This window comes from Sinocyclocheilus grahami, unplaced genomic scaffold (assembly GCF_001515645.1).
Source record: "Sinocyclocheilus grahami isolate Dianchi unplaced genomic scaffold, SAMN03320097.WGS_v1.1 scaffold330.1, whole genome shotgun sequence".
In the NCBI taxonomy this organism is placed as follows: Eukaryota; Metazoa; Chordata; class Actinopteri; order Cypriniformes; family Cyprinidae; genus Sinocyclocheilus; species Sinocyclocheilus grahami.
This window is the reverse complement of record NW_015505509.1, coordinates 339,147-364,110: the sequence shown is the minus strand read 5'-3', so window position 1 is coordinate 364,110 and position 24,964 is coordinate 339,147. Positions and strand designations below refer to the sequence as shown.

The following is a 24,964-nucleotide window of genomic DNA, read 5'->3' as shown; positions in this document are numbered from 1 at the left end:
CGTCACATTAAAATATATTTATATGAAGGATGCTACTTTAATCATCGGCCCAGTAGCCTAAAATCCATTTTTCACCTTATAATCACAAGTGAGGAATATGTTCGGAAGAGTATCGAATCACCATAGCCAATATCTCTCTCTAGTGGTGGATAATATTAGTACAACACAACATGTTTATTTTGAGTATATGCTACAAAAGAGTTTCGGAGGTTGTAAGAGGACGACATCTAAGTAACGAAAGATAAGTAACCATACAGTAAACATTTTTTTTCTGACTCATGTATAAGTTGTCTATGAAAACTCTTTAATGGGCACTTCAAGCACACGATTTATAAGTGGTTAGTGCGCGCACTGGTGACATTTAGTCATTTAGCTTTTATCCAAAGCGACTTACAAATTAGGACAATGGAAGCAATCAAAATCAACAAAAGAAAAATGATATGCAAGTGCTATAACAAGTCTCAGTTAGCTTAATGCATTACACTTAGCAAGTTTTTTTTTTTATTATATATTTAATAAAAAGAAAACAGAATAGAAAAAGAATAGAGCAAGCTAGTGTTAGAGGCCTTTTTTGCTTTTGTTAATTGTATTATAAATAAAAAGAAAACAGATAGAATACAAAAAGATTAGAGAAGCTAGCTTTTTATATAAAGAATGGAATTAGAATAGAGAGTGCTAGAGTTAGAGGGTCAAATAAAGATGGAAGAGATGTGTTTTTAGTCGATTCTTGAAGATGGCTAAGGACTCTTGAATTGGGCAGGTCATTCCACCAGGAGGGAACAGTTAATTTAAAAGTCTGTGAAAGTGATTTTGTGCCTCTTTGGGATGGCACAATAAAGCCACGTTCACTTGCAGAAAGCAAGCTTCTAGGACACATAAGTCTGAAGTAATGAATTTAGGTTAAGGGGTGCAGAGCCAGTGGGGGTTTTGTAGGCAAACATTAATGCCTTAAATTTTATGCGAGCAGCTATTGGTAGCCAGTGCAAACTGATAAACGGAGATGTGACGTGCATTCTTTTCGGCTCATTAAAAATTAATCTTGCTGCAGCGTTCTGGATTAATTGTAAAGGTTTGATAGAACTGGCTGGAAGACTTGCCAAAGAGGGCATTGCAATAGTCCAGCCTGGACAGAACAAGAGCTTGAGCAAGGAGTTGTGAAGCATGTTCTGAAAGAAAGGGCCTGATCTTCTTGATGTTGAATAAAGCAAATCTGCAGCACCGGGCAGTTTTAGCAGTGTGGTCTGAGAAAGTCAGCTGATCATCAATCATACTGTAACTCCAAGGTTTCTTGGAGGTTCTTTCTTATTTCGAGCATTAAGCCTGTTCTAGTTAAGACAGCTTAATTAAAAATTACACAGCTTTGTGTAATCATGCACATGCTAGAGAATCAGTATTTTGCCCATGGATGTTAACAGAATTTCTTAAGTTTTAATTAAGTAAACGTTTTAGAACTCTCTAAGGACAGATTTAAAAAAAAATCATATTTACAGAGATACAAATTCATTTACAGTTATGCAATATCTATAAAATTCACTTTGAAACACTAATGGAAAATATATTATGGAATTAAAAAAAAAAAAAAAAAAAAAAGAAAAAAGTGTCTTATCGCAGGTCTTCATTAAAAGAAGAACATTTTTCAGAGTGAGAATTGTGTCTGATTCACAATACACCAGTCAAGCCTTCCTTCAAACTGCTAGTCTCTTGGTTTGATCAGGAGGCCCTGCGTCTTTTTCCACCGATACGTTAGTGTTCGGGTCATCTTTGTGGCTTGTGTTAGAGAGTATGTGCTCAGACTCTGCATTGATTGTGAGGCTGGTATTGGTCATGCTGGACTCGGTCAGAGTACTAGTGCCACTGCTGGAGTCTGACTGATCTTTGGTGGGAGTGTCAGGCTCTGCCTCAGCTGGGTCCTGATGTGTTTCTTCTGTGGCACAAGAGTCTGTGTATCCTGCCAGTTCCTTCCTCAAACTCTGCGCTCTTTCCATGTAGCTTTTACTCAGTTCAGTATTGGGTATGTAGTTGGCATGGATCTCTGCGAGCTTCATGTAGATTATGTACAATGTGCTTAGGCTTTCTTTGTCCTCCAGAGCTGCTGCCAGGGCTAAGTGGAAGTAGCCCATGGCATCGAATGCATCCTAAGGCAGACAAAGTAATAAACATTCTATATCAAATACATTTACTCTGAATGTTAATGTTAAACTTATTTTTGTAGATACTTTGGGCCTCTTTCACTAATAATTTCACACAATTAGTGTATGGAATCTTTCTCACAGAAAGTGAAAATCAGATACATAAAAGGTTTTTAAACAAAAATACATGTGCAGGTGAAAGCATGCTTTTCTGTTTCTTTATTTTTGCATGTGGAAACATGTTGTACTCTTACATTCAAAATATTCAGTCTAGGATTGATGTAAAGTGTTAAATATTATTAGAGACTCACCTTTAATCTGTATAGGGTCAGATCAGCCAGTCTGCAGTACACTTTAATATAGTACCGAACCTCAATGGCATGTTCAACAGCAGTGGGGCAGAGTGAAAGAGACTTAAGGTAGTAGTTTTCAGCCATCTCATACTTCCCTAAAGAGAAGTACACTGATGCAAGACGATGGAAGGACACTCTCTCATTCAGAGGAACAGCTGTAAGAAATACACATAGCACTTAGCTTTTCCTTTCAGAGTGTCATCTCAGATCTCATCTTTGAGAATAAATAACTTAATTGGAAGTGAAGGTTGAAGATCAAGTTTTCAAGAGAGCATCTCAGTTGATCTTAGTATTAATCAAATCTGTCATTTGTGACTCTTGCTGTAAAATCAGTGTTAATCAGCATTACATCACAATGCCTTAAAACAATGCCTAAATAGACAGCACTGTCTGAGTGACATCATTAGAACATCATTAGCAGGTTATAATGATAAAAAATATATATATATATATATATATATATATATATATATATTACTTTTATTTTTAAAGTATAACATGCACTGGAGATGCAGGTACAATTTGTATGTACCATGTATTTTGATGTATTCTTCAAACGCTGAATGCTGTAGACTAGGACATGTGTCTCCAGCAGGGGGAAACATACTGTAGGTTAAGACTTATAAGCAAAAGGCATACAGCAGAGGTTCTAAACCAGGGCTGTCCAAACTCGGTCCTGAAGGGCCAGTGTCCTGCAGAGTTTAGCTCCAACTCTAATTAAACACACCTGAACCAGGTAATCAAGCTCTTACTAGGAGAAACTTCCAGTCAGTTGTGTTGAGGCAAGTTGGAGCTAAACTCTGGCCCGTGAAATCCATTTTCCTGCTGAGTTTATCTCCAATCTTGATCAAACTCACCTGCCTGTAACTTTCTAGCAATTCTAAAGACCTTGATTAGCTTGTTCAGGTGTGTTTGATTAGGGTTGAAGCTGAACTCTGTAGGAAAATGTATCTCACGGGCCATAGTTTAGAACCCCTGGCATACAGGCTTTCATCATCATTATTAATAATAATAATAATAATTTTACACAGTCCATAGTCAAAGTTTGCTACATCATTGGCATTAAATTTCCAGGCCTATAGCTCTTTAAACCTGAGGAGTATACAGGTCTTACCAGTTGTGGTGCTGACTTGCACTGCGAGTGTGGCATATTGCAGGGCCTCCTCATACTGCTTCTGCTTCATCAGGAGCTCTGTGAGTTTGCTCAACAGCCTGAACTCTGAGTGCACATCCTTTATGCTGCGTGCAAATGGCAAACTCCCATCCTTTTTTTTTGGAAAAACACAGCAGATCGATTCAGATGAATAGCATGGATTCCTACATTTCTTAACTATTATCAAACTGTCTTGGTAATATCTATTGTGAACCCAAGGTGAGGCCTACCCTGTAAAATGGTAGTGCAGCCAGTTGATTTCTGTGTCCTTTGAAGAACACATCTCCTGCTTCCTCATAAATGCTCATAGCAAAGCATGGGTCATTCATCCTCAGGGCTGTCTTTACTGCTGCCTGTAAACAGTTGTTTATGGAAAAATAACTTATAGTCTTAACAGCTGATAAAAACATACATGTATAATATGTTATAGTATTAAAGGGGTCATAGGATGCCAATTTTCCACAAGTTGATATGATTCTTTAGGGTCTTAATAAAAAGTATGTAACATAGTTTGGTTAAAATTTCTCAATTTGTAGTGTAAAAAACCTCTATTCATAGCACGCAGTTTTGAAGCATTTACCTTTAAAAGTTAATGAGCTCTGCTGACCCCGCCCCTTTCTTCCGGGCCGCTCTCTGAAGGACTGTTTACTTTAGCCGCATTCATCGTGAAACTTGCTAATTAGCACATTATTAGGAAAGGTGATTTGCCAAGATTCATTAAAAAAACCTAATAAAAAGTATGTAACATAGTTTGGTTAAAATTTCTCAATTTGTAGTGTAAAAAATCTCTATTCAGAGCACGCAGTTTTGAAGCATTTACCTTTAAAAGTTAATGAGCTCTGCTGACCCCGCCCCTTTCTTCCGGGCCGCTCTCTGAAGGACTGTTTACTTTAGCCGCATTCATCGCGAAACTTGCTAATTAGCACATTATTAGGAAAGGTGATTTGCCAAGATTCATTAAAAAAACCTAACAGTCATTTCTTCTGTAGGTGAAGCTGGATCACGAATGATTTGTGCGAACATAAACGCATTTAGGTAGATCGGGGACACATTCCCTTCAGAAACAAAGGTAATCCACCGCGTCTTCAGCGGATCAGATGTTGGAGTAAATGACGACTGCTATGTTCATTATTACATCCAACAACAGAACACCTCAAGCGCTTAGGAGTCATTCTTGACAGATCACACAGACAGGCATCTGAGATCGGCTCGAATTGAGAAAGGGGTAAAGAATTTAGTAGATTAACAAAAAACCACTGGGTGGATTTTTATCATTTTAGGGTGGTTGGTGTACACACACTGCCAACACACATTTCAGTTCAAACAACTTGTAAAAGTGCATGCAGCATTATATGACCCCTTTAAGCCTCTTTTACCACAGTCTAAATATTTAAAGTTTAGACTTGTCATAGAATTGGTGGCATACTTTTCCAAATGGATATGCAAAAATGATAACACTAATCAATAATGAACTCTAACTCCTTTTACAATACTCTGCTTTGGTCCTTTGTCTTACCTGTAGGTACATGTCAGCCAGGTCATCTTCAAAGATCATATAGTAGATACGGCCCACTTGAAGCCATGTCTCAGACTCTTCCTGTCTTTTCCCCAGGTCTATGGAGATCCTTAAGCTTTGCTTTGAATAATCAAGAGACTTCCTTGATGACCTGCAAGGTTTTTAAAAAATGTTCACATTTGAATTCACTGATTCATTGAATCAAGTGTCAAGGTAATGGCAATAGTGCTTTAGAGTAACTCTTACTTCTCAGTGTTGAGTGAGAGATAGAGGTTGCTGAGAAGTTCCAGGTACTCTCCTTCTAGCTGTTTATTCTTTAGCATTCTGCACAGCCCCACACAGTGCTCATAGTAAACAATACACTGTCCATACAGCAGCAAGTCAGCATAATGCTGACTTAGAACTTTTGCCACAACCATTTGACCTGCATTTGAAAGGATTTTTTTTTTATTCTTTCACTATAAATGAAATATTGGCTTAATTTAATTCTCTTCATTTAGAAAACAGGGTTGTGACATACAGAGGGTTTAAATCATTTAGGTGATCCCAAAAAGTAGTTAGACACTGTTGGACACTTAAGTCACACTTAAAAATGTCTGAATTTAATTGCATTAGATATAACATTTCAAACATCTTCAAACAAATGTTAATGGGCCTTTTCTCAGAACTAACTTCAATTTTGAGGCATTTTTAAATTAATTTTAACCAGCTGGATTTGAGGTCATTTTCTGTGGTTACAAGTTCGCCTTAAGTTTAAACCAGATACCCAGAATTACCACCAAGTGCAGTTTGTCATATTAATAATAAACATGTTCCACAAAGTTTGACAACCACAAAGTGTTCAAGACTTTTTGTAGAATTTGAACAATACATTCAGAATTGTCATTTTACAGTCATCATTTTGTGAAATTCTGTTTGCAAAGTGTGCTTGTGCTATATTCATAAAAAAAAACTGCCTCTTATTTTGATATGTTGTTATATCATGCAAATATAATTAGACATTTTAATGGTGGCTTAAGTGTCCAAATATTTTCTGGGGCAACTATAGGTATCAGGTTAGATGCAACCTTTCATGATGCAATCCAGAAAAGTCAAATCTGGTTATACTTACTGTGCAGATTGTTGGCACTAATAGCAATAAGGAGGCCCATCTCAAAGCATAGTCTGACGTCCTGACTCCCTCCTCTATCCTTGTAGCTCCTGCCGAGCCAAAGCAAAGCCTGGACATGCTCCTGATCTGTGGGGCTCTCTGAGAGAAACTGGAATAGGTGCAGGGAATTGAGCAAGAAACACTCTGCTAGGCCCGAAGCTCCGACAGATAGAGACAAGCAGCCCAAGTTTGCCAGCACTAGTGCTTCATTACGCTTGTTCCCATTCTCTTGTGAGATCTGCAGAGCACAATAAAAGTTTCTTGCTGCCTCCTGGACTCTGCCTTGTTTGCGGAGGCATAGAGCTAGAAGATTGTAGACTACACCACGCTGCGTCGGACTGTCTGTTTCATCCAAAGATTTAAGCATAGGTTGCAGAGTATTCTGAGCTTGCATGGGTTCCTCCATTAGCACCAATAGCCAGGCCAGCAGTACGGATGCCTCAAAGCCCTCCTCTTCATTAATTTGACTTCCAGTCTGTGCTGCTTGTTGGGCAAAGGGCACGGCCTTCTCTAAAGCTCCATGCTGCTGGTAAACACTAGCCAGGCTCAGGCACAGGTCCCTCTGAGTCCTCAAGTCTTCCCCTTGACTAGCTATTGACAAGGCCTGCTGGAGGTAGACCACCACCTGTGCAGGAAGCTCTGAAGTACTTTCCTTCCAGTGAGGATTAAGCCTGACTGAGTTTTTGATAAAGAGATCAATTTTCTGGAATGCATCATCCAAGGAATGCTCTTGCCCCGAATCTAAACCTAAAGAAGCTAGTGTGAGGTAGGGCAAATACTTTTTATGATAAAGCCTGCACAGCATCCAATTGAGATCAACAGGGGCAACTGGCCTCCCTTCTTCCGCAGACAGTGTTATGGTAAGGAATTGAAGTCTCTCTACAAAAGGTAAAGCATCCTCTATTTTTCTTAGACGGAGAAAGAGACAGAGGGAGAGGTAGCATGTCCGTGCCTCTAGGTACTTGTCTTTTTCAATTATGGCTTTGCGCATGATTGGCTTGAGCAGCTCAAACTCATCCACAGAGCAGAAGTTATGACAAGGAAGGCACATAATTAGAGCACTTGCCTTCTCTAGTGTAAATGGTAGCTTGTCCATCATCTTCTGTTTGAGGTAAACTGCAGTGAGATTGGTATACAGGGCAATTAGAAGAGGCTTGTCATCAAAACCATTTACAGGGATCTTTAGAGCCTCCTCAAAGTACACTCGTGCCTGCGAGTACTTCAGTTTCTTGGCACATAGCCGTCCAAGAAGGAAGCAGGCTCGCCGGTGGGCCCAGAGCATCCTGCCTTTCTTAGCTCCTTCTCGCAAGTTTTCCAGATGTTGAAGCACCTCGTCCTCTTGAAGGCCATGGAAGAAAGTGTCCAGGAAAGAGTAGGAGAGGTCATAAAGAGTTTGAAATGTGTCCTGGAAATATTCCAGATTTAGGAGGATCAGGATCGGGTCACATTTCTCGGCTTCATCAGCCTCCCAGATACCCTCATCCATGAAATTTGGAGGGTCTTCCTCATATTCATCCATCTCTCTAAAGGTGTCCTCCAGGCTGAAGGAGAAGACCTCAGAGTCCCGGTCCAGATGATTCCGAGAGGCATAGAATGATTGCCGTGGGGATGAGTGGTAGGGAGTTGCATCACTTTTCTCAGATATGGTGCTCTTTCTTTGATCCACTGTAGATTTCTGCTCTGCAGATTACACAGAGTACATGTCAGAATTGTTGATTGTACATAGGGTTGCAGAATGGTTGGAAATTTTTCAAAAGAAAGATTGGAAGATTTCGAAGACTCCAAAAAATCCTGGAAAGTTTTTCAAATTTCTGGAGTGTTTCCAAAATATACTGGAAATGCTCCACCTTTTTGCAACCCTAATTGTACATAATAAATTATGCAATGAAAGAGAAGGAGAGTAGGAGGAAAGGAAAATGTGGAAGGTATGACTATGCAACAAAATGAAGAACAAAGTTGGTGATTGTTAATTGTTAGTTTCATACAGCTTGAAGTTGTAGTAAGACAGCCATGATAAAAGAATGTAGCAACATTTTAAATGAAGGGGCTTTAAAAGGGGCTTACCTGACTTTGGATGATTTCTTATGTAAGTGAAATCAGAGTCATCAAGTCTATCTGCAGTGTGAAAGAGTAAAAAACATGAAAATTCAGCCATCATTTTCTCATACAACCCTTTATGAACTTCTTTCTTGAATATGAACTATATTCATGTAAACATTATTTGGGGTCTCCCAGAGAAACAATGTTTCATCTCTTACCCAGTCTATACACAGTGCTTATGTCTGTGGAGAAAAGATTTGCCAGTACATCAGACTGGCAGGGCTCAACGCAGGGGTTAAGTTTAGACAGGGCCGCCCTTTCCTCCTCACTGAGAAAGACCAATTGTCCATCGCTGTGCAAAGCCAACAAAGACAACATTATCAGCCACATGACTCTCATTCTGATAGCTTCATCACATCATCACATAACTCTACTAGCCCCCCTTCCAACACCCTCATCACCCCCAGCTAGACAGAGGCACATTCACAGAGGTCAACAGAATAAAATATTCAATTGCTTTCAATTGGTATGTCAGCATTGTCGAGAGGCACATTAGATAAATGTTTTTTACAAAATAAAGAGAAGGTCATTAATTTGAGCACATGCTAAATATATGAATATAAATACTTTAACTGTTTGCTTACATAGGCTCAATACTCTGAGGTTTTACACTGGCCTTGTGAACAAATCCTGTCTCTCCACTGGTAAGGTGTCTTCCTATGAACATGTTCAGAGTATTGAAAAGAAATCCCTCAATCTTGATTATGTCTCCCTTGCATAAGTGCAGCTCATCTTTAACCACTGGGTAATGGTCCACTACTGCTACACAAGTTCCGACCACTGAAAGGGAAGCAAAAATTAAATTTTTAAATTGGAATGTAATTTTACACTTTTTTTCACACTAAAATCATCATGCATATTGTGTAGGGATGCATGATATTATTGGACCAATATCGGAATCGGCCGATAATGGCTTTAAATGTAAATATCGCATCGGTCCAATTTGAAACATTATGCCGATATGTCTTGCCGATAAGAGGTATACATTAACTCACATGTGCTCAGGGTGTGCTAGCGATTAGATCACGTCAGCATTGTGGCTCATTCTTGAAGCAAATTTTGCCTGAATGATGATTAGATTCACTGTTTTGGATCGCTGCATTTAAACTGAGAATGCACATACAGAATGAGTCGGTGTGTGATATAACAGTAATAGCACGTGCAGCGGCAGCCTCCCCCGGGTCCTAATGCCCACTCAGTAAGGAGTTTTAATTCCGTAGGGGGCGCTGTTGGCCTACTTCTAATAAAATTAAAGCAAAATACACAAATAATATTTAGACTGTGTTTCTGATTAAATTAAGCAGTAATTGATGCCATAAAATCATGAGTATGTTTTGATTTAAAGGTCAAAAGCTTACATGAACAAAAAAAAAAAAATCACAAACATGACACTTAAATTAAATAATTTTGTATATACTGATTTATTCCATTAATGTGTAATATGTTATATGTTTTAAACAAATTATGATCTCTAAAAGATTTTCTGAATTTTTACAACTCTTTTGCTTTAGACTATTTACAAATGTTCAATCATAAAATAAAATGTTAAGGTTACCACTGCATCTTTCTGAAAAAAACAAATGCAGTGATTAATATATAGTTTATTAATAGTTTTCTTTTTTCAACTTTCAACTTTATTATTGTTTATTTAATTCTAACAAATAAGTTAGAAATAATATTAAAAATAAAATTAAAAATAATTATATATCTGCATCGGCTATCGGCCAAAATGAGATGAAAATTATCGGCATATCGGATATCGGCAAAAATCCAATATATCGTGGATCCCTAATATTGTGCATGTTTTATGTCTTGTGGCTATAGTGAGTATTTTAACATTTACAACATGTATTGGCCCCATTCACCTCCACTGTAAGTGTCTCACTAGCCAGATATTTGAGAGGAGGGACACATTATTTTTTGCGATACATTACAGTATGCCACAAATTCTGTTGACTGAGCTTAACTTGTACTGAACTCTGAATATTCATTTTAATTAAGGGTTATCTTGAGAAATGGTTTTCTAGATACGTAGGAAGAATCTCACCAACAGGATGATTGAAGAGGCCTTCTGTAACTGGAATCCCTCCTGCATTTCCGGGATATTTCTTAAGGAACCACCTAGACAAAAAAAAAACAGTATTTGTAAGAGATAACCTGAAACAGTTTGTTTCTTCCATGAGAACAAGTGTAGAACAAAGGTTCTTTCATTCATCCAAACAAATCTGTTGTTGCAATTCTTCCCAGATCCCAAAAAACTCCCATATAGTTACGTGAGCTTAGAAAGTCAGTGTCACTTACTGATAAAATGGATAGGGCAGAGGCTGCATATCATGCACAGGCACTAGACCGTGTTGGCCCGTGGACAGCAGCGTACCCTCCCACATGGCCTCTTGTCCTATGTCTTTAACCATCACCAGGTAATTCCTCCTGTAGGTCAGCTCCTCTTCCTCCTCTTTGCAATCACTGTTGTATAAAGTCTTGGCAAAGTATATACCTAAAACATGAATGAAAATATTTGTATTCCTCTGTACACTCTCAGAAAAAAAGGTACAAAAGCAGTCATTGAGGTGGTACCCTTTCAAACTAATATGTACTTTTAAGTTATTTCTACAGTATGCACCCTTTAGGGTAAATGTAAGTGTAAAGGTTCAAAGGTGTAGCTTTTGAAAAGTTGCTGCCCCAGTGACAACTTTTGTATCATTTTTCTGAGAGTGTAGGGTTCTTAACTTCAAAGTTCACAGTTTGTCCTGAAAAACCTTTCTCTACCTCTTTTTCTTTCAAGCGGATTAATAAACAAGTTAATGTATTCATATGTCAAAGAAGAAAAGTTTGTTTGTCCCATAACAGTTTGTCCCACAAATGTTTTATTTTAGATGGTTATGTCTACCTTGGGGCTGTGGCCTTAATTGAGGACATACTTAAAGGTATTTTTTTTGGATAAATACTACAAATATGAACATCCAGGAGAACTTGGTATGAATGAGGTGGTTTACACTGTAACAAAATTCTTAGAAGCAGGATATTTTGTATGTAAACAAACTCAAGGAAATGTTAAGACTTCACAAAAACGCTTTTAAAATAAGAGGACTCTGCAGTCTCTTCACACTTTTAGCCAATCTTGATTTCAACTTATGTGACCTCTGAATTGGTTAAATAGCAATGTTTCAATAGTGGACTTTAGAACAGAGCCTTGAGATGTGTAGAGATTGTTATGTCAACTTGTCCATTCAGTGTGTGTTTACAGGTGATTTTGTTAACTGTTGAGAAATCAGCAAGTCGTGGAGGCTCATTACCTTCCTGTAGCAGAAGTCCTAAGTAAAGAGTAGCTAAGTGGTCTTCATCCACTGTTACACAGATCTCCACATCACTTAGCAATGCAGGGTCCAGCCAGAACGACTGGTCACAGAGAAAGTTCTCAAGACATCTTGCTACATATCCTAGAATATAACAGCAATACTTGTTAAGCTAGAACAGTACAAGGATTTGTACTGTAGAAGTGCCAGAAAATTAGTTCCATTGACACTAACCGAGTGCCAGGTAAGTAGAGAACTTCCAAATTTCCTCGACAGTCTTAAAAGTGATGACAAAGCTGTCTTTTTCAGCATGAACAGACACTAGTCTTGCAGACAGATCCTGTGTGGATAGTATCAGCAGTCGCTTAATGTAAAGAAGATTGAAATACTCAATGTAATCAATAGTAATAAGTTCATCAGTGGTGCCAGTGCATGTTTTGCATGAATACTTCTGTGTCTGACCTTGAAGAGCTGGACAACATCCTGGCTGTTACTCTCTACTACTCGGAGTCTGGTACGTAACGCCTCCTGAAGCTCACCATCAGGTGCTACACCAGATCGTCGCCTCCCGCTAAACAACAAAACAACATCTCCAAAAAGCAAAAGGGAATGAAGTTAAGTATCCACCACAAAGAACCCAAGATTTATGATCAATTGCATTAGCAGTAACAGGAATGCTCTAGTGATGTAGGGTGTGATTTATTACTGTCCAACATCACAGTAGTAGTACGCTTAGGCAATATGATTTTTCTTCTTTTTTTTTTTTTTTGCAGGAGCAGCACTATGAGCGACCACATCACTAAAGGCATACCATTAGGGCGAGTGTACACATTAAGGAAGTCTGGCATTAGTTTTGAGATTGTGCTTAAGAAGTGTAGCCATTAAAGGCCATTATGGAGAAAGAGGCCATTATTTCCATGCAAGTCTATGGGACACCGAGATCCATGCTGCAGATACCTGGAGAGAAGCGTTCTCCTGCTGAAGATACTGTGCTGCTTCCGCTGAATGTTTCCTTCCTCCTCCAGTAAATCTCTCTGCTTATGCCTTCTGCCTCCACCTCGACCTCAGCATCCACTTCCTCATCTCCAATGGCAAAACAAAGGAAACTGCTGTCAACACAGCTTTACAGAACACGACTGCATTTGGTATGTAGTTCAGTACCTCATAACTACTGTATGATTAAGTTTATGATCAATCTGTAAACTTACAGAAAAGCAACTCTGAATGACTGAAGAGGGATAAGACTGATGAAATACTGAATAATTAATGACAATTATAAGGTTCCCTTTTTAGGTATGCACTTCCCATGTTTGAATATGTGGTCATCACCATATACAACAGTTCCTTATTCAAAAACATGATACAGTTGGTACTAATTAGCATGTTTGTAGATATAAAAATATCAGAGCTGTGTTTACAAGCTCATAAAGTTGTGTACATAAACAGGAAGTGCAAGTCATATCATAATGGCTCTATAAATATCAGCCAGATGGCTTAAATAATAGCTTCTTCCTCATCTCGGGGTGGGTATGACCTTCCCAGATTTGCATTGAAAAGAGAGGATGTTTCAAACTGTTGTTTAGTATAATTTATTAAACACAAAATACATTTATAATAGAATCATGTGAAACTCTGTACTAAAGACTTTATTTTCTGAAACACTCATGCTTGACTCAAGAAATCCTCTTACCAGCTGTCATGGCGTCATTGGGCGAAAAGAGCTCACTGACGGCTGCTAAAGCATATGGAGGGTCATTCCATAAGGCATCAAACTCAGCGGGTGATATCGCTATTGAAAGGGAGGGTGATGTTTAGGGGAGTGTTATTAAATTAGTTATATGACAAGCTGAAGCTTTTAGGATAATTGCCTAATCAAACTGAGACTAAATGCATAGCAAGACAGAATCACAGCCTTCAAATAATAAAAGCATGTGCAAACCAAAATCTACGCGAGGGAGTGTGTGCATGCAAACAGTAATAAACATGGTAAAACATTATTAACCTTCATACTGAATTGGCCCGACACTTGCATTACAAATCCTCATGTACTGTCAAATTGCTAAAATCTTCTATGATGAAAGGACAGTATTTGCTAGTTATTAGTCAACAGCTGATAGTAAACGATCTGAAATCACACAAGCAGCAAAACAATATACCAGTAACTCACACAGCGACAACAGTACGTAATTAGTCACAATAGGCAATCACAGCATTACGCACAACAACAAGGCACACAAACTGCCACCTAAGGTCCTGCATTACCTTCATTGGTAAATCTATTACCCATGACTGACAGAAACACTGTGATGTCTCCCTGTGAAAGTTACTCTTTCTTCTCATGGCAAAAATCTATGAAAGCCAGGGTGGGACCAACCTGAAAACAAGAAGCAGTTTCTGAGGCACGGAATTGGACAGCAGCAGCAGCATGCCATGATGTACACAGCCAGCTTCAAACTCAGGTTCAATAGTGCCCTTTCGATGATAGATCCACTTATCGATGGAGTCACTCCTCTCCCTCTCTCTCTTCCTTTCCATTTTCCTCTCCTGCATAAACCACACTCTCTCTACTGCTCATTTCTATCTTCCATCTATTCCGTACTCTCCCCTTTCCTCTCTCTGTCCACTTGGCAGATGAGTGAAGCACTCTGAAGCACTGCTGGCATGTTTGTGTGGGCTGGTCAGTGCCTCTCTGTGCCAGGGGTTCTTGTGGAAAATGAGAGCAGCAGCATTCTCACATCTCTGGCATACAAGGACAAAAGACCCACTGAATTAATGGGCATTTCTCATTACTAAACTACATACCAAATGGGCATTGCTCATAGCAAGTAAACATGGATGTTTTTTGGTAGTAAATTTCACTGTTGTACTAGATGTAATATTTGGGGTGACAGCTCCAGGTTGGCCATTCTAACATGCCTGGCTCTCAGAAAAGTGCAGCCCTCTTTAGGGTTAGGTTTTTATCAGTGTTAAGATAGACCAAATGAGTCAATACTGCTCAATCATAATGATTTGAAGGTATTGTTAATTTAAAAAAAAAACAAAAAAATAAACATTTACCAAAGCTGTTTTTGATCACTTACTGAGAAAATGAGGACATTCTTCATGACGAATTTGCTACCTGGCCTGTTCAACTCTGTAAGCTTTTTAAAGAAAGAATAAAGAATAATCTCTGAAGACTGAATTTGGCAGTACAAATGTTTAACATCTTCTGTTGTTGAGAGGAAGAATAATTAATTTACCATTTTATGCCCCTTTCACTGCTTTCTTAGAAGTTTACTGGTCTCCCAGTTGGGAACCACTGATTTTTAGGGGAAATGTGTTGACTGAGCAATAATCCAGCTATTTGGTTTCCGTTTTTGGCAAGAATGTTAAGAATGAGTTTCTTAGGATGCAACCTTCAGTATATCATTGTAGAGTTCTGTCATCCTGTTGTTTTAGCATTATGTGTGTTTAGCATGATGTCAAAAAATGTCTAGCGTTCTCAAATCATATTGATGAATCTTTCTCAGTCTTTTTTAATGTACTGTCTGATTGTTTAAACTACATTGAATGTGTTTCCCTGTCACCATTACTGTCTCTGTCTCGGGGCTTAACAAAGAGGGTATTTATCTATACAGAATAATCTTGCTAATCTTAGTGTTTTGTAAAGAGAGAACCCAGTCAGATTCTAATTGAATCTGTGGAGATCTTGTGAGTCTGAGCAGCTGTAAACAGCCAGGAGGCATTTCTCAGCATAACTCTCATACAGCATCTCTCTGAGCCTTCAACACCATAATCAAGTGTTTTGCTGTGGGAATGTCTGTGAATTATACATTGACTTTACTTCTTGAGAACATATCTTTATATATATATATATATATAAAAAAAATTGTGTTTGGGCTAACTTGTAAAAACAACACCAGAGCACATATTTGTGCAGATGTCAGTGCTGACAACTATACAACCAATGTTTTGAAAGTAGCTTGAACTGTTGTAGCTTGGCAGCACATTGTCTGTTGAATGTGATACAAAGAGGTTAAACTGTCCCATGCGCCTGAGATGGTGGAGTTAGCTGTGTCTCTCTGGGTTACTGGCTCAGTGTGTGGATGTCAGTGAAAAGAACGAGGCAGATTTGTAACCTGAGTAAAGGGCTTAGACTCTAAGTTTAGAATGTCGCCGAAGCCCAAGCAGCACTTGTTGGTACTATTAAACTGAACGAAAACAAGTTCTTAGAATCTATAGTTAGTGGAAAAACCTGGAATATTGTTAGAGAAAATAAACGATCTACATTTTAGTAGACAGACTCACAGAAAAACTACAAGTATACTATGTAAAACATATGTAGAGACAACAGGAGTCTCAACAACTAGTTAAAAAGTAATACACTACAACTCAACCACTTGTCCTACTTCCATTCAAACCTTGATATATATTAACACAGCAATTTCAGCTGAGTACACACTCACTCACACACTGAGAGAGAGAGAGCGCGTACCTCTATCCTGCTGACTCCCGGCAGTATGTTCGTTCCTCATAGATCTGTCAGTATGTGCTCTGTGGATTTGGTGAAAAGTTCCTTTCAAACTGATTAAAACTAACCATCATAGTCTGTAATGCTCCTGTAGGGCAAGGGGTGTGTATGTATGTGTGTGTGTGTGTGTGTGTGTGTGTATGCGTGTATGTCCTTGTAGCATGAGTTTAGAGCTTTAGCTGAAGGAAGTATGTAAACTCCTCCCCTAAATGATATGCTGTCTTTTCATTCCCTCAGTTTCTCTTTTTCTCTCTCTCTTTGAGCCCGGCCCGCTCACTCCCCTGTTCTGTTGGACTCTAAGTCAGGTCAGAAGTTCTTCAGTCAGTTCATAAGATGGTAGATAACCTTCAAACAAACAGTCTTAAATTAATGACTCAGCAAATACAGAATATCTTTCCACTTCTCATCTAATCAGACTCGTGAATCCAACCAGTTGTCTTTTCTTCGAAAATCAACAAAAAGGAAAGGAATTTCACACATTTTTTTTCTTTGAGTAATGCATCTGGTCTGACTTGTTTTTCATAGAACTCATAGTCCCTATCAACTCCATTACAGTAAAATACGCCCTCTTGCTCACATTCCAAAGGTGCTTTCTAAAGCATATCCAGATACTGTGTGTGTGTGCACGCACGCGCATTCCCATCATGCTTTTAGAGAAGATAGCATGTTAGGATCTTTAAAAATTCATTTTTTGTCTTTAAATCATTATTATTTATTTTTCCAAGAATTTCCTATGCTTCTCCTTGGGTTTTATCTTGTTAGTAGGTCAGATAACAGACCAGGTCTTGGCTCATTTCTTGCTTTTCTCTCGGTTAAATATAAACCCTGGAACAGACTCCAGGTTCTACAGACTGTTGTTGAGCTATTTCAAAAGTCCCCCTGAGATGATGGGGTAGGACATGTGACTGGTTGCCTGGGCTGTGAAAGAAGGCAGTATGTGCACTACGGTGTGGTTAATTCCTGCCACAGGTCTCAGATGGTCTGGGTAAATGGATTACATGCCACATAAATGATAGAGAATCAAAACCCCCACACTGGTGGAGCCATCAGGCCATGTGCCCAAACCATAGTCACGGCATTAACATGGCACACAAGACAAACAGCTGATGGCCTCCGCAGCACATGTTCCAAAGCTTTTTGGAATACTTTTGCTTTTTGTGGTTAGCATATCGCAGTGTGTACATCTTATTTGTAAATTACATGAATAGCTAATCCATAGTCATTGAGTCAGTCTCATGAATGAACTGCCATTTTATTTTCATCTGCAAAACAGGTTAAATGACTCATTTCTGAATTGGACTGATTGGGTTCTCAAGTTGAACTTCCTTACTCAGTGTATCTCTTGGGGAAATATTATCAAAATTATTTGAATAAATGACAAAAAATTGGGATATCCAATATATACATCTCAATATATACTTCAGTAATCAGTGTATACTTCGTTTTTAAAGGAATAGTTCACCCAAAATCGAGTCAGTAGGTATGTTTACATGGACACTTTTAGCTTCCATCAGAATGAATTCATTCTGATTGACGAATCCAAACGTAGTGTTTACATCAACGCTAAATAAAGTGATCGGGTTGATATGCGGACTTATATGTCACAAGCTTCTGATCGGATTTACTCTTTTGACATGCGCACACTGCCTGAATATACAGAGATTCCAGCTGTTGTAGCATACTGTTTTAAAAAGCACACTTGATATTTATCTACTTCGGGTCCTAATTAGGCGACGACCAGCACATGAACTGTTGTGCTGTGCTGCTTACTTTATAAAGCAGTAAAAGTGCCCCTTCCCACGCCCAAAACCAGTCGTCTGTGGATGATAGTCTTAAACAAGGACTGGTGGGACGTTGTGCTGCTCCACTTCACAGACGCTGAGTGAAAGGGGAGTTTTATAATGACGGGACACTCATTTATGACACTTTATTCACCAGGAAGAACAGCTCATTCCGGGCGTCATATGTCATTAAGCTATTTTTACATGTCCTCTTACTCGGATTACAAAAGGAATAAACCACCCCTTACAATCCGATCGAAATCTGAATCGGATCTGGCCAATTCAATCCGATTGACGTGGTTACATGTGACTTTTATATTCTGATTGTGCTTCTAGTCCTATTACGATCGGATTAGTAGGGTCCATGTAAACGCAGCTAGTGATTTGAACTTGGAAGCCATGAACTCACTAACTGGTTTGAGATTTAGTTACAGTTTGGGTCAACGGCTCACTTTTACCTGGCGCTCTCAGTAAATAAGACACAAATATTGTCAGTTTGTGTTTAGTACATACATCATGTTAATCAGTGTTCATAGTTTTAGTTTAAGGAATCGTTTGCCCAAAAATCAAAATAAAGTCAGTGATTTAAAATCGGGAGCCATGATCAAATTTTTCTGCTTCTTCTTCTTTTCTTCTGGATCAAACTGGTTAATGATGGTTTTTGGTTTAAATTTTAAAATAAGTTTTGTATTTTCTTTTTAGAGTGATGTTGTATATTCTGTCCAGTAACTACTACTTTGCCTATAATTCTAGCACATTTACAGTGACATTTATTAATCTGCCCTGTACTTGCCAAATATATAAATAAAACACTTTAAAAATGTAAAAAAAAGAATTGATTAAGATTTTTTTATTATTATTGAATGGTTTGTTCCACAGGTGAAAGACAATCATGCGAGTTTGAAATTATGTAAGGGCATTTTGGGGTAAGTTAATCCTTTAAAGGACCTTTCATAGAAACAGCATGTTGTGCAATTAAAAACTCATAACAGTTTAATAAATCTGTGGCTAGTGAATGTACCTCAGGGCAGCTCACAGTGGGGGGTAGTTCAGGGAGGCATTGCTTTCCGGTGCCCCTTTGTACCAGTGCCCTAAGGAAGAGCAACTTCCTGTTGTTGTGGACTCTGTCATATTTCAGTACAATGGTAAATCCAAAGCTCTGACCAGCATTACAGCCCACGATATCCGCAAAAATCACACAACACACATACTCCTGGTACAGATTACATTGTGTGCACACTCCAGTAAAGATATGCAGGCTGTAAAATCAAAGCTATGCAGGCTATAAAATTCTGTGACAAACATCTATAATATAATTTACCTCATAAATGATCACCAATTATGCAGGGTGAGTCAGTCAGTGTAATTATGCTAATTTAATTACTTAATTTCATGTGAAAAACCGCACATGCTTAACAAATAACTGATATCTGTTTTAGAATTTGACCTGGTTTCTAACAGGTGATCAGAATCGGCTTAAAATAAATGTGATGTTTAAAATGGAGTAACTACATATCTAGGAAGTACTCGTCTCATACAGATGGGAGGGGAGCGTAGAAGTGCTGATGCTATGACAGGCAGAACAATGCTGACTGCTTACACTGTCTGTCTCAGACACTAACCTTATGGCCCTGTCAAAATATCTGACTGTCAGAACGAGAGCGCTGCATGGTCAGGCAAAGAGAGCAACCGGAGTGAGATAGACAGACTGAGAGAGGAAGAAACGTAGAGTGTGTGAGGCGCCTGTCACATCCCTCCATTGTGCTGTTTCCTCTTTGCCTTTGTTTCTGTATACACATGACAGTAAAATACGTGTAACACACAGAGCCTTTAGGTTAGGACACACAAAAGAGAACAACTTGCAAATAAGAGACGTCCTGTTAAATCCAACTGCCTGTCTGCCTCCCCATGGGCCAGAGCTTTTTTAATAATAATTAAAAAAATAAAATAATAAAACACAGATTAACCAAGGTGCAGTTCATAGGTCTATGAGTCTGTATTGTGCTGAACAAACAGTGAACTTGTGAATGTGATTTATTACTTTTCTAAATGGCACCTGCGTAAAGTCTTTTATCTCTTTGTGGGTTACAGTGTATTCAGATTGAAAGTTTTTTCTTTCACAAAGGAATGAATGCTGGGCTGATTTGTGAGGTTGTGCAATAAGCACAAACCTCTGAGACGTAAAGTGATGAAAGAGTGACTACTAGTGTACATCAAGAGTAAAATAAATGGGAAATTGCCAGGTAAGAGGTTTTCTCCACTCACTGACCTTGATTTGAGAGTACTTCAATAACAAATCGTTTCAAAAACTATTCAGTGTAAGAAAAAACTGTAAGAATCAGTACGTTAGCATGTCATCTTTATTTCTGCTTATAACACATTTTTAAAATTCTCTAGTGAATATTTTTTCAGTGTAGTGTTTTTTAAGGTTTTGTATGACTCCAAAATAAATAAACAAATAAAAGCCATAGGCAAAGGCAAAAACATTTCCACCATTTTTGCCAATAGAAAATATTCAGTTCATCGAACACACATTGTCCATAGCGGTTTATAAGAATGAGGTTAATATTGTTCAGTTAATGTGTCAAATTATAGACCTGAATCATGCTACCCAGTTCATGATGTATTATTAGTTTAGATGCTGCTTAAACAATCCATGAGCATCATATCACACTTTAGCTAATTTTTGGCTTAAAAATAATATTTTTACCTTAGCACAAAGTAGAAAACATGGCATAATTCTGACTATTATATTTATCTAAACTACAGTTGTTGTTGTTTTTGTTTTGTTATAATTTAGTTGTTTTGGCTACGCCATGTTTTATTTAGCCTATATAAGATGAGTATTACATTATAGAACATGATTGAACTGCACTTTATATCGATTAGCCTATCATTTGTGGCTGCAGTTAAAGAGTAGAAATAAAGCGTGCGTGGTCGTTTTTATTTTTATGGAAAATAATTCTGCTGTAAACGGGTTAATGTCATAGTGTAAGAAGCTTTTGTTTGGTTGTCAGGTTCCTGAATGAAGCCAATTTTGTCTGCTGTATTTGCACTGTGTTTTTTCTAACTCTGCATAAGAGGGCGCTATACGTCTATATACAGTAAATGCCGTAATCTGCGAAAACCCACCCTACCCTTCAACTTTCCCCCTGCATGACCTCACACCTCAAATCCGCCGCAGGCGACAAGACAAAAACACTGCGCTGCCATTATAATCAACGAATCTGTCTCCTCCAGCGCTGTCCGCGCTTGCAGAATAGATGTGTTGTGAGGAAACACGCTGCTCCGCGCTCGCTGACGTCACCCCGGCGAGCGCTTCCATAGATGCGAGCGCGAGAGTACAGTGACAGCGCCTCGTTCACTGTACGCAACACTGAGTGAATCTCAGGCTACACGCGAGAAACGGCAGCATATCATGGAATGTGACTAGGCAACATTCCGCTTTATTTGAAGCCGGCTGTCAGCCCTGCACTCACCGTTCCCATTATTACCAAGTGATCACTGCCCTCCTGTGTGATCCGGGAATCACACTGGGAGCTTTAATATTTTTGTTAATTATTCCTCGAGTTTCTATCCCACTCTAACGGTTCGACTCTGACTTCAAGCTGAGGATCAATAACTGGATTTCATCGGTGGAACAATAGGTGACTGCTGCTGTCTGGATATTACATTTTACTCTTGGATTATTGTCTCAGCATCATGAGTACGAGTGGTGAGTAAATTCTTGCTGTTGTTACCTTGGTCTAGTTGCAAGGATGAATGAAATACTAATGCGAAATAATCGAAGCAGATAAAATAAATAAACTTTATCTTGACCTTGTAAAATAAGAGCAATTTGTCTTATTCAAGCGTTTGACCTCTTGCTCCTGACCTGTCCCAAATGCATTCTCACTGAATCAGGTATTTGGGATAATGATATTAATAATAATAATAATGCTTGCTTCTTATTATAAATATAATATTAATAGTTTAATTTGATGTGACGTTTATAATAATAAGAACAAGTTTATTATTATTGATAATATTATTGTTACTATTATGTTTTTTAATTATTCAGTGTTACAAATGAGCCTCGTGCTCAGGATTGATAAAGAGGATTTATTCCTTTTAATCTCTGTAGAAACTGACTTTGGTCATGAAAGAAATTGCACAATCTGTCAATTCAAAAAGCAGTAGAAAATGATTCTGACAAGCTAATGTCCGTTTGGAGATAAAATGTGTGGAGAAACGTTATAAAACCTGGTGTCTAGTTCAATGCCAGTCAGATACACTTGGTTGCATTCATTCAGCTCTCATCATAATAATTAAATCATCATTACTGATTACATGCTGTAGAAATCTGTCAGATGAAAACACAAACACCAACAGAGAATGAAAGAGAGAGACAAGCTCGTATTGGTGACCAGCTCTCTTTTGAGGCTTGTGCTTCAGTCAGCTGTTGTTGCAAGGACATGACTGCTGCTTTTCATAATGATCCTTTTATGGGAAAAGTTCAGCAGAACCTTAAGAACTAAGCCGATGGGCAACAGAGCTGTTTTTTCCCCGTTTGTTGTGCCTACTTGGCAAATGCCATGCTGTTCTGCGATTAGAAATGGTTTGCATTCTTGCAGCAAGCTGCTAAATTGCATTCTCAGCTGATGAGCGGATGGACAAACTTTGCCAAAGCGTGTCCAACGGTCTGAACTAATCCCCCCACTACTCTCCCCTCAGTTCAGGACACACCGCTCACAGTACCAGCACACTCTGATAAAACAATGTCACATCAGCCAATTGAGCTTGCCTTGTTCACTCTTTCAAAGCGTTTTGCCTGTCAGCTGGGGATGGGTTTGCTACCAGCGTGCTACCGTATGGAAAGCGAGTGTTTTCAGCTGCAGACAGATGGCAAGGGAATGAGTGCAGTGTCCAGGTTGTGTCTCATGGCAAAAAAGGTCTAGCTGGAGAGCTACCAACAAATGAACAGGTATGCCTGGTCCACAAGAGACCTGGAGTGTTTTGTAGAACATGCACATAATCAGATATTTTTACTTTGTAAAATAGACATGATCTTTTTTTTAAGTAGAAAATCCCTACCAAACTGGACGACTGACACAAAGCCTCAAACTTATCTGATAGCCACTCATGTAGACATATGGCATTTGAATGGAGTGGTAGCTGTGCACAATGGCGTGTTGTACACTACATTGAGCATGATTGCCTTGAGCCAGTGAAAATGCCGAGCAATTACACTGAGGTCACTTGGTCTCTCTTCATTTGCTGCTCCCTACATTTCTTATGGTCAACTGCCATTATCACCTGCCCTCTGCTTTCTGCACCACTGAGAGAACAGACAAACAATTGAGTAGCGGAATGCTCTTTCAATCTGTTTTCCATTCCCTGTGCTTTCTGTTTTTCTTTCTCTCTTTGTTCTCCCATTTGATCCTCCTGAGTGAATATCAAGAGTTTCTGTGCCTTAGAGATTCTAGTAAATGATAGATAGTGATTGTTTATTATCAGGGGAGTTGGACGGATTCGAAAAGGAAAGCAGGGGTGCATATTGTATAAGCCTGACTTATGAATATTATTTAAGTGACATAACAATCGGCCAGTGAATGTGAGTGTGAGTCTAGCCTAAGGTTCCTGAAGTCAACCTATTCTGCTCTTCCTGTGTCAGCATTCACGGCTCAGCATCCCTCACATCAATCACACGCTAGCACACACATTTACAGAAGTGCCTCCGTCACCACTGTCCTGTCATGCCAGCCCTGTGGAGAGCAATGAGATGGAACCCAACTTGCCTTCAGTGTTCAGACCTCGTCAACAACACTTTCCATACAACAGTTATCTGCAACTGCGGCACCCTTTTTAGCCTTCTGTAAAATTAATGCACTATTTCTTTTGACAGTTTGTGTTAATAAAATGAGCATGAATCAATATTAGGAACAAACAAAATCATTTTAATTAACTGTCATTGTATTAGCAAATAGAATTAGCTTATTATGTGGTATGTGCTCAAGAAAACATTGGATTAATTTACTGTCATTATGACAAAGCCCATTATTAATCACAAAAATTGCTTTGTAAATGATATGCAGGAGTGATTTGAACAGTGGGTAGGGAGGGCACATGATTACTAATTTCGGCTCATGAATATTAATTAAGTGACTTAAAGTTTGCTCAGTAGTTCAGTCTTAAAAATAAAAGTTCTTTATTGGAATCTAATGTTCCATGAAGAGAGTCAATAACAATGAAAAGTCACCCTCATGTCACCCTCATGTCATTCCAAACCTGTAAGACCTTCGTTCATCTTCTGAACACAAGTTAAGTTATTTTTGGATGAAATCCGAGAGCTTTCTAGACAGCAAGGGAACTACCATTTTCAAGGCTCAGAAAGGCAGTAAGGACATCATTAAAATAGTCCATGTGACATCAGTTGTTCAACCTTTGCAAAGCAAACAAAAATAATGACTTTATTCAACAATTTCTTCTCCTCTGTCGTTCTGTGTCAGAATAGGTAGTTTGCTATCACGTGATTCTGATGACGCGCGCAATGCAGCTGGAGGGCAGGAAGTGATTTTTCTCCATAGAAATCACTAGCAGAAACTCAAAATGCCAGTGTTTTGCGTTGTTTATGGATGCTCAAATCGGACAAACCGAGAAACCACAAGAAGCTTTTATCATGTACGAAAATATGTTGCTCATAAGGGGGGAAAATTCTAGAATCTGACTGAAAAATGCTGGAAAAAGTGGCTTGTAAACCTGCGTCTGCGGTCAGGAGGAGCAAAGCCGGATAATGCTTGTGTGTGCAAATGGTTAATTCAATTTAGTTTAAAAATCGCTCCTCTTTATAACATAAGGATCACGTTCAACATGTTGTGATTATCAATACCTTTCTCTTGTAATAGCGTGGTGGTTGAAGAGAGATCCCCTCATATGATTGTAAGGCGCGTTGGGTGTGCAGCAATTCAATGAAAGCGCTATATATATATATATATAT

At 38.7% G+C, this 24,964-nt stretch overlaps 2 protein-coding genes across 3 annotated transcripts in view; one reads left to right on the top strand and one right to left on the bottom strand.

Moving 5' to 3' along the window:
- Nucleotides 1-1,200: 1,200 nt before the first annotated feature.
- On the bottom strand, nt 1,201-16,349 carry LOC107602567 (SH3 domain and tetratricopeptide repeat-containing protein 2-like). 2 transcript variants are annotated; one of them, XM_016295095.1, is made up of 19 exons: nt 16,172-16,193; nt 13,960-14,436; nt 13,388-13,486; nt 12,655-12,780; nt 12,160-12,287; nt 11,932-12,037; nt 11,698-11,841; nt 10,703-10,898; nt 10,449-10,522; nt 8,986-9,181; nt 8,560-8,693; nt 8,366-8,416; nt 6,263-7,981; nt 5,398-5,575; nt 5,152-5,302; nt 3,866-3,988; nt 3,597-3,747; nt 2,441-2,637; nt 1,201-2,135 (listed from the first exon to the last, which is right to left on the bottom strand). In XM_016295095.1, the coding sequence occupies exons 2-19, from the start codon at nt 13,982-13,984 to the stop codon at nt 1,686-1,688; spliced, it is 4,248 nt and encodes a 1,415-aa protein (XP_016150581.1). In that variant the 5' UTR covers nt 13,985-14,436; nt 16,172-16,193; the 3' UTR covers nt 1,201-1,685. The 2 variants fall into 2 exon arrangements, with proteins under 2 accessions (XP_016150581.1, XP_016150582.1); XM_016295096.1 differs by lacking the exons at nt 11,698-11,841; nt 11,932-12,037; nt 12,160-12,287; ... (1 more) ...; nt 13,388-13,486; nt 13,960-14,436 and having other exon boundaries at nt 16,172-16,349.
- Nucleotides 16,350-21,158: 4,809 nt separating this feature from the next.
- Nucleotides 21,159-24,964, top strand: part of LOC107602551 (actin-binding LIM protein 3-like) — a 73,802-nt gene continuing 69,996 nt past the window's right edge. The window contains exon 1 of the mRNA XM_016295079.1: nt 21,159-21,703. Coding sequence (XP_016150565.1) covers nt 21,691-21,703 — 13 coding nt within the window. The 5' untranslated portion in view covers nt 21,159-21,690. The remainder of the gene's footprint in view (nt 21,704-24,964) is intronic.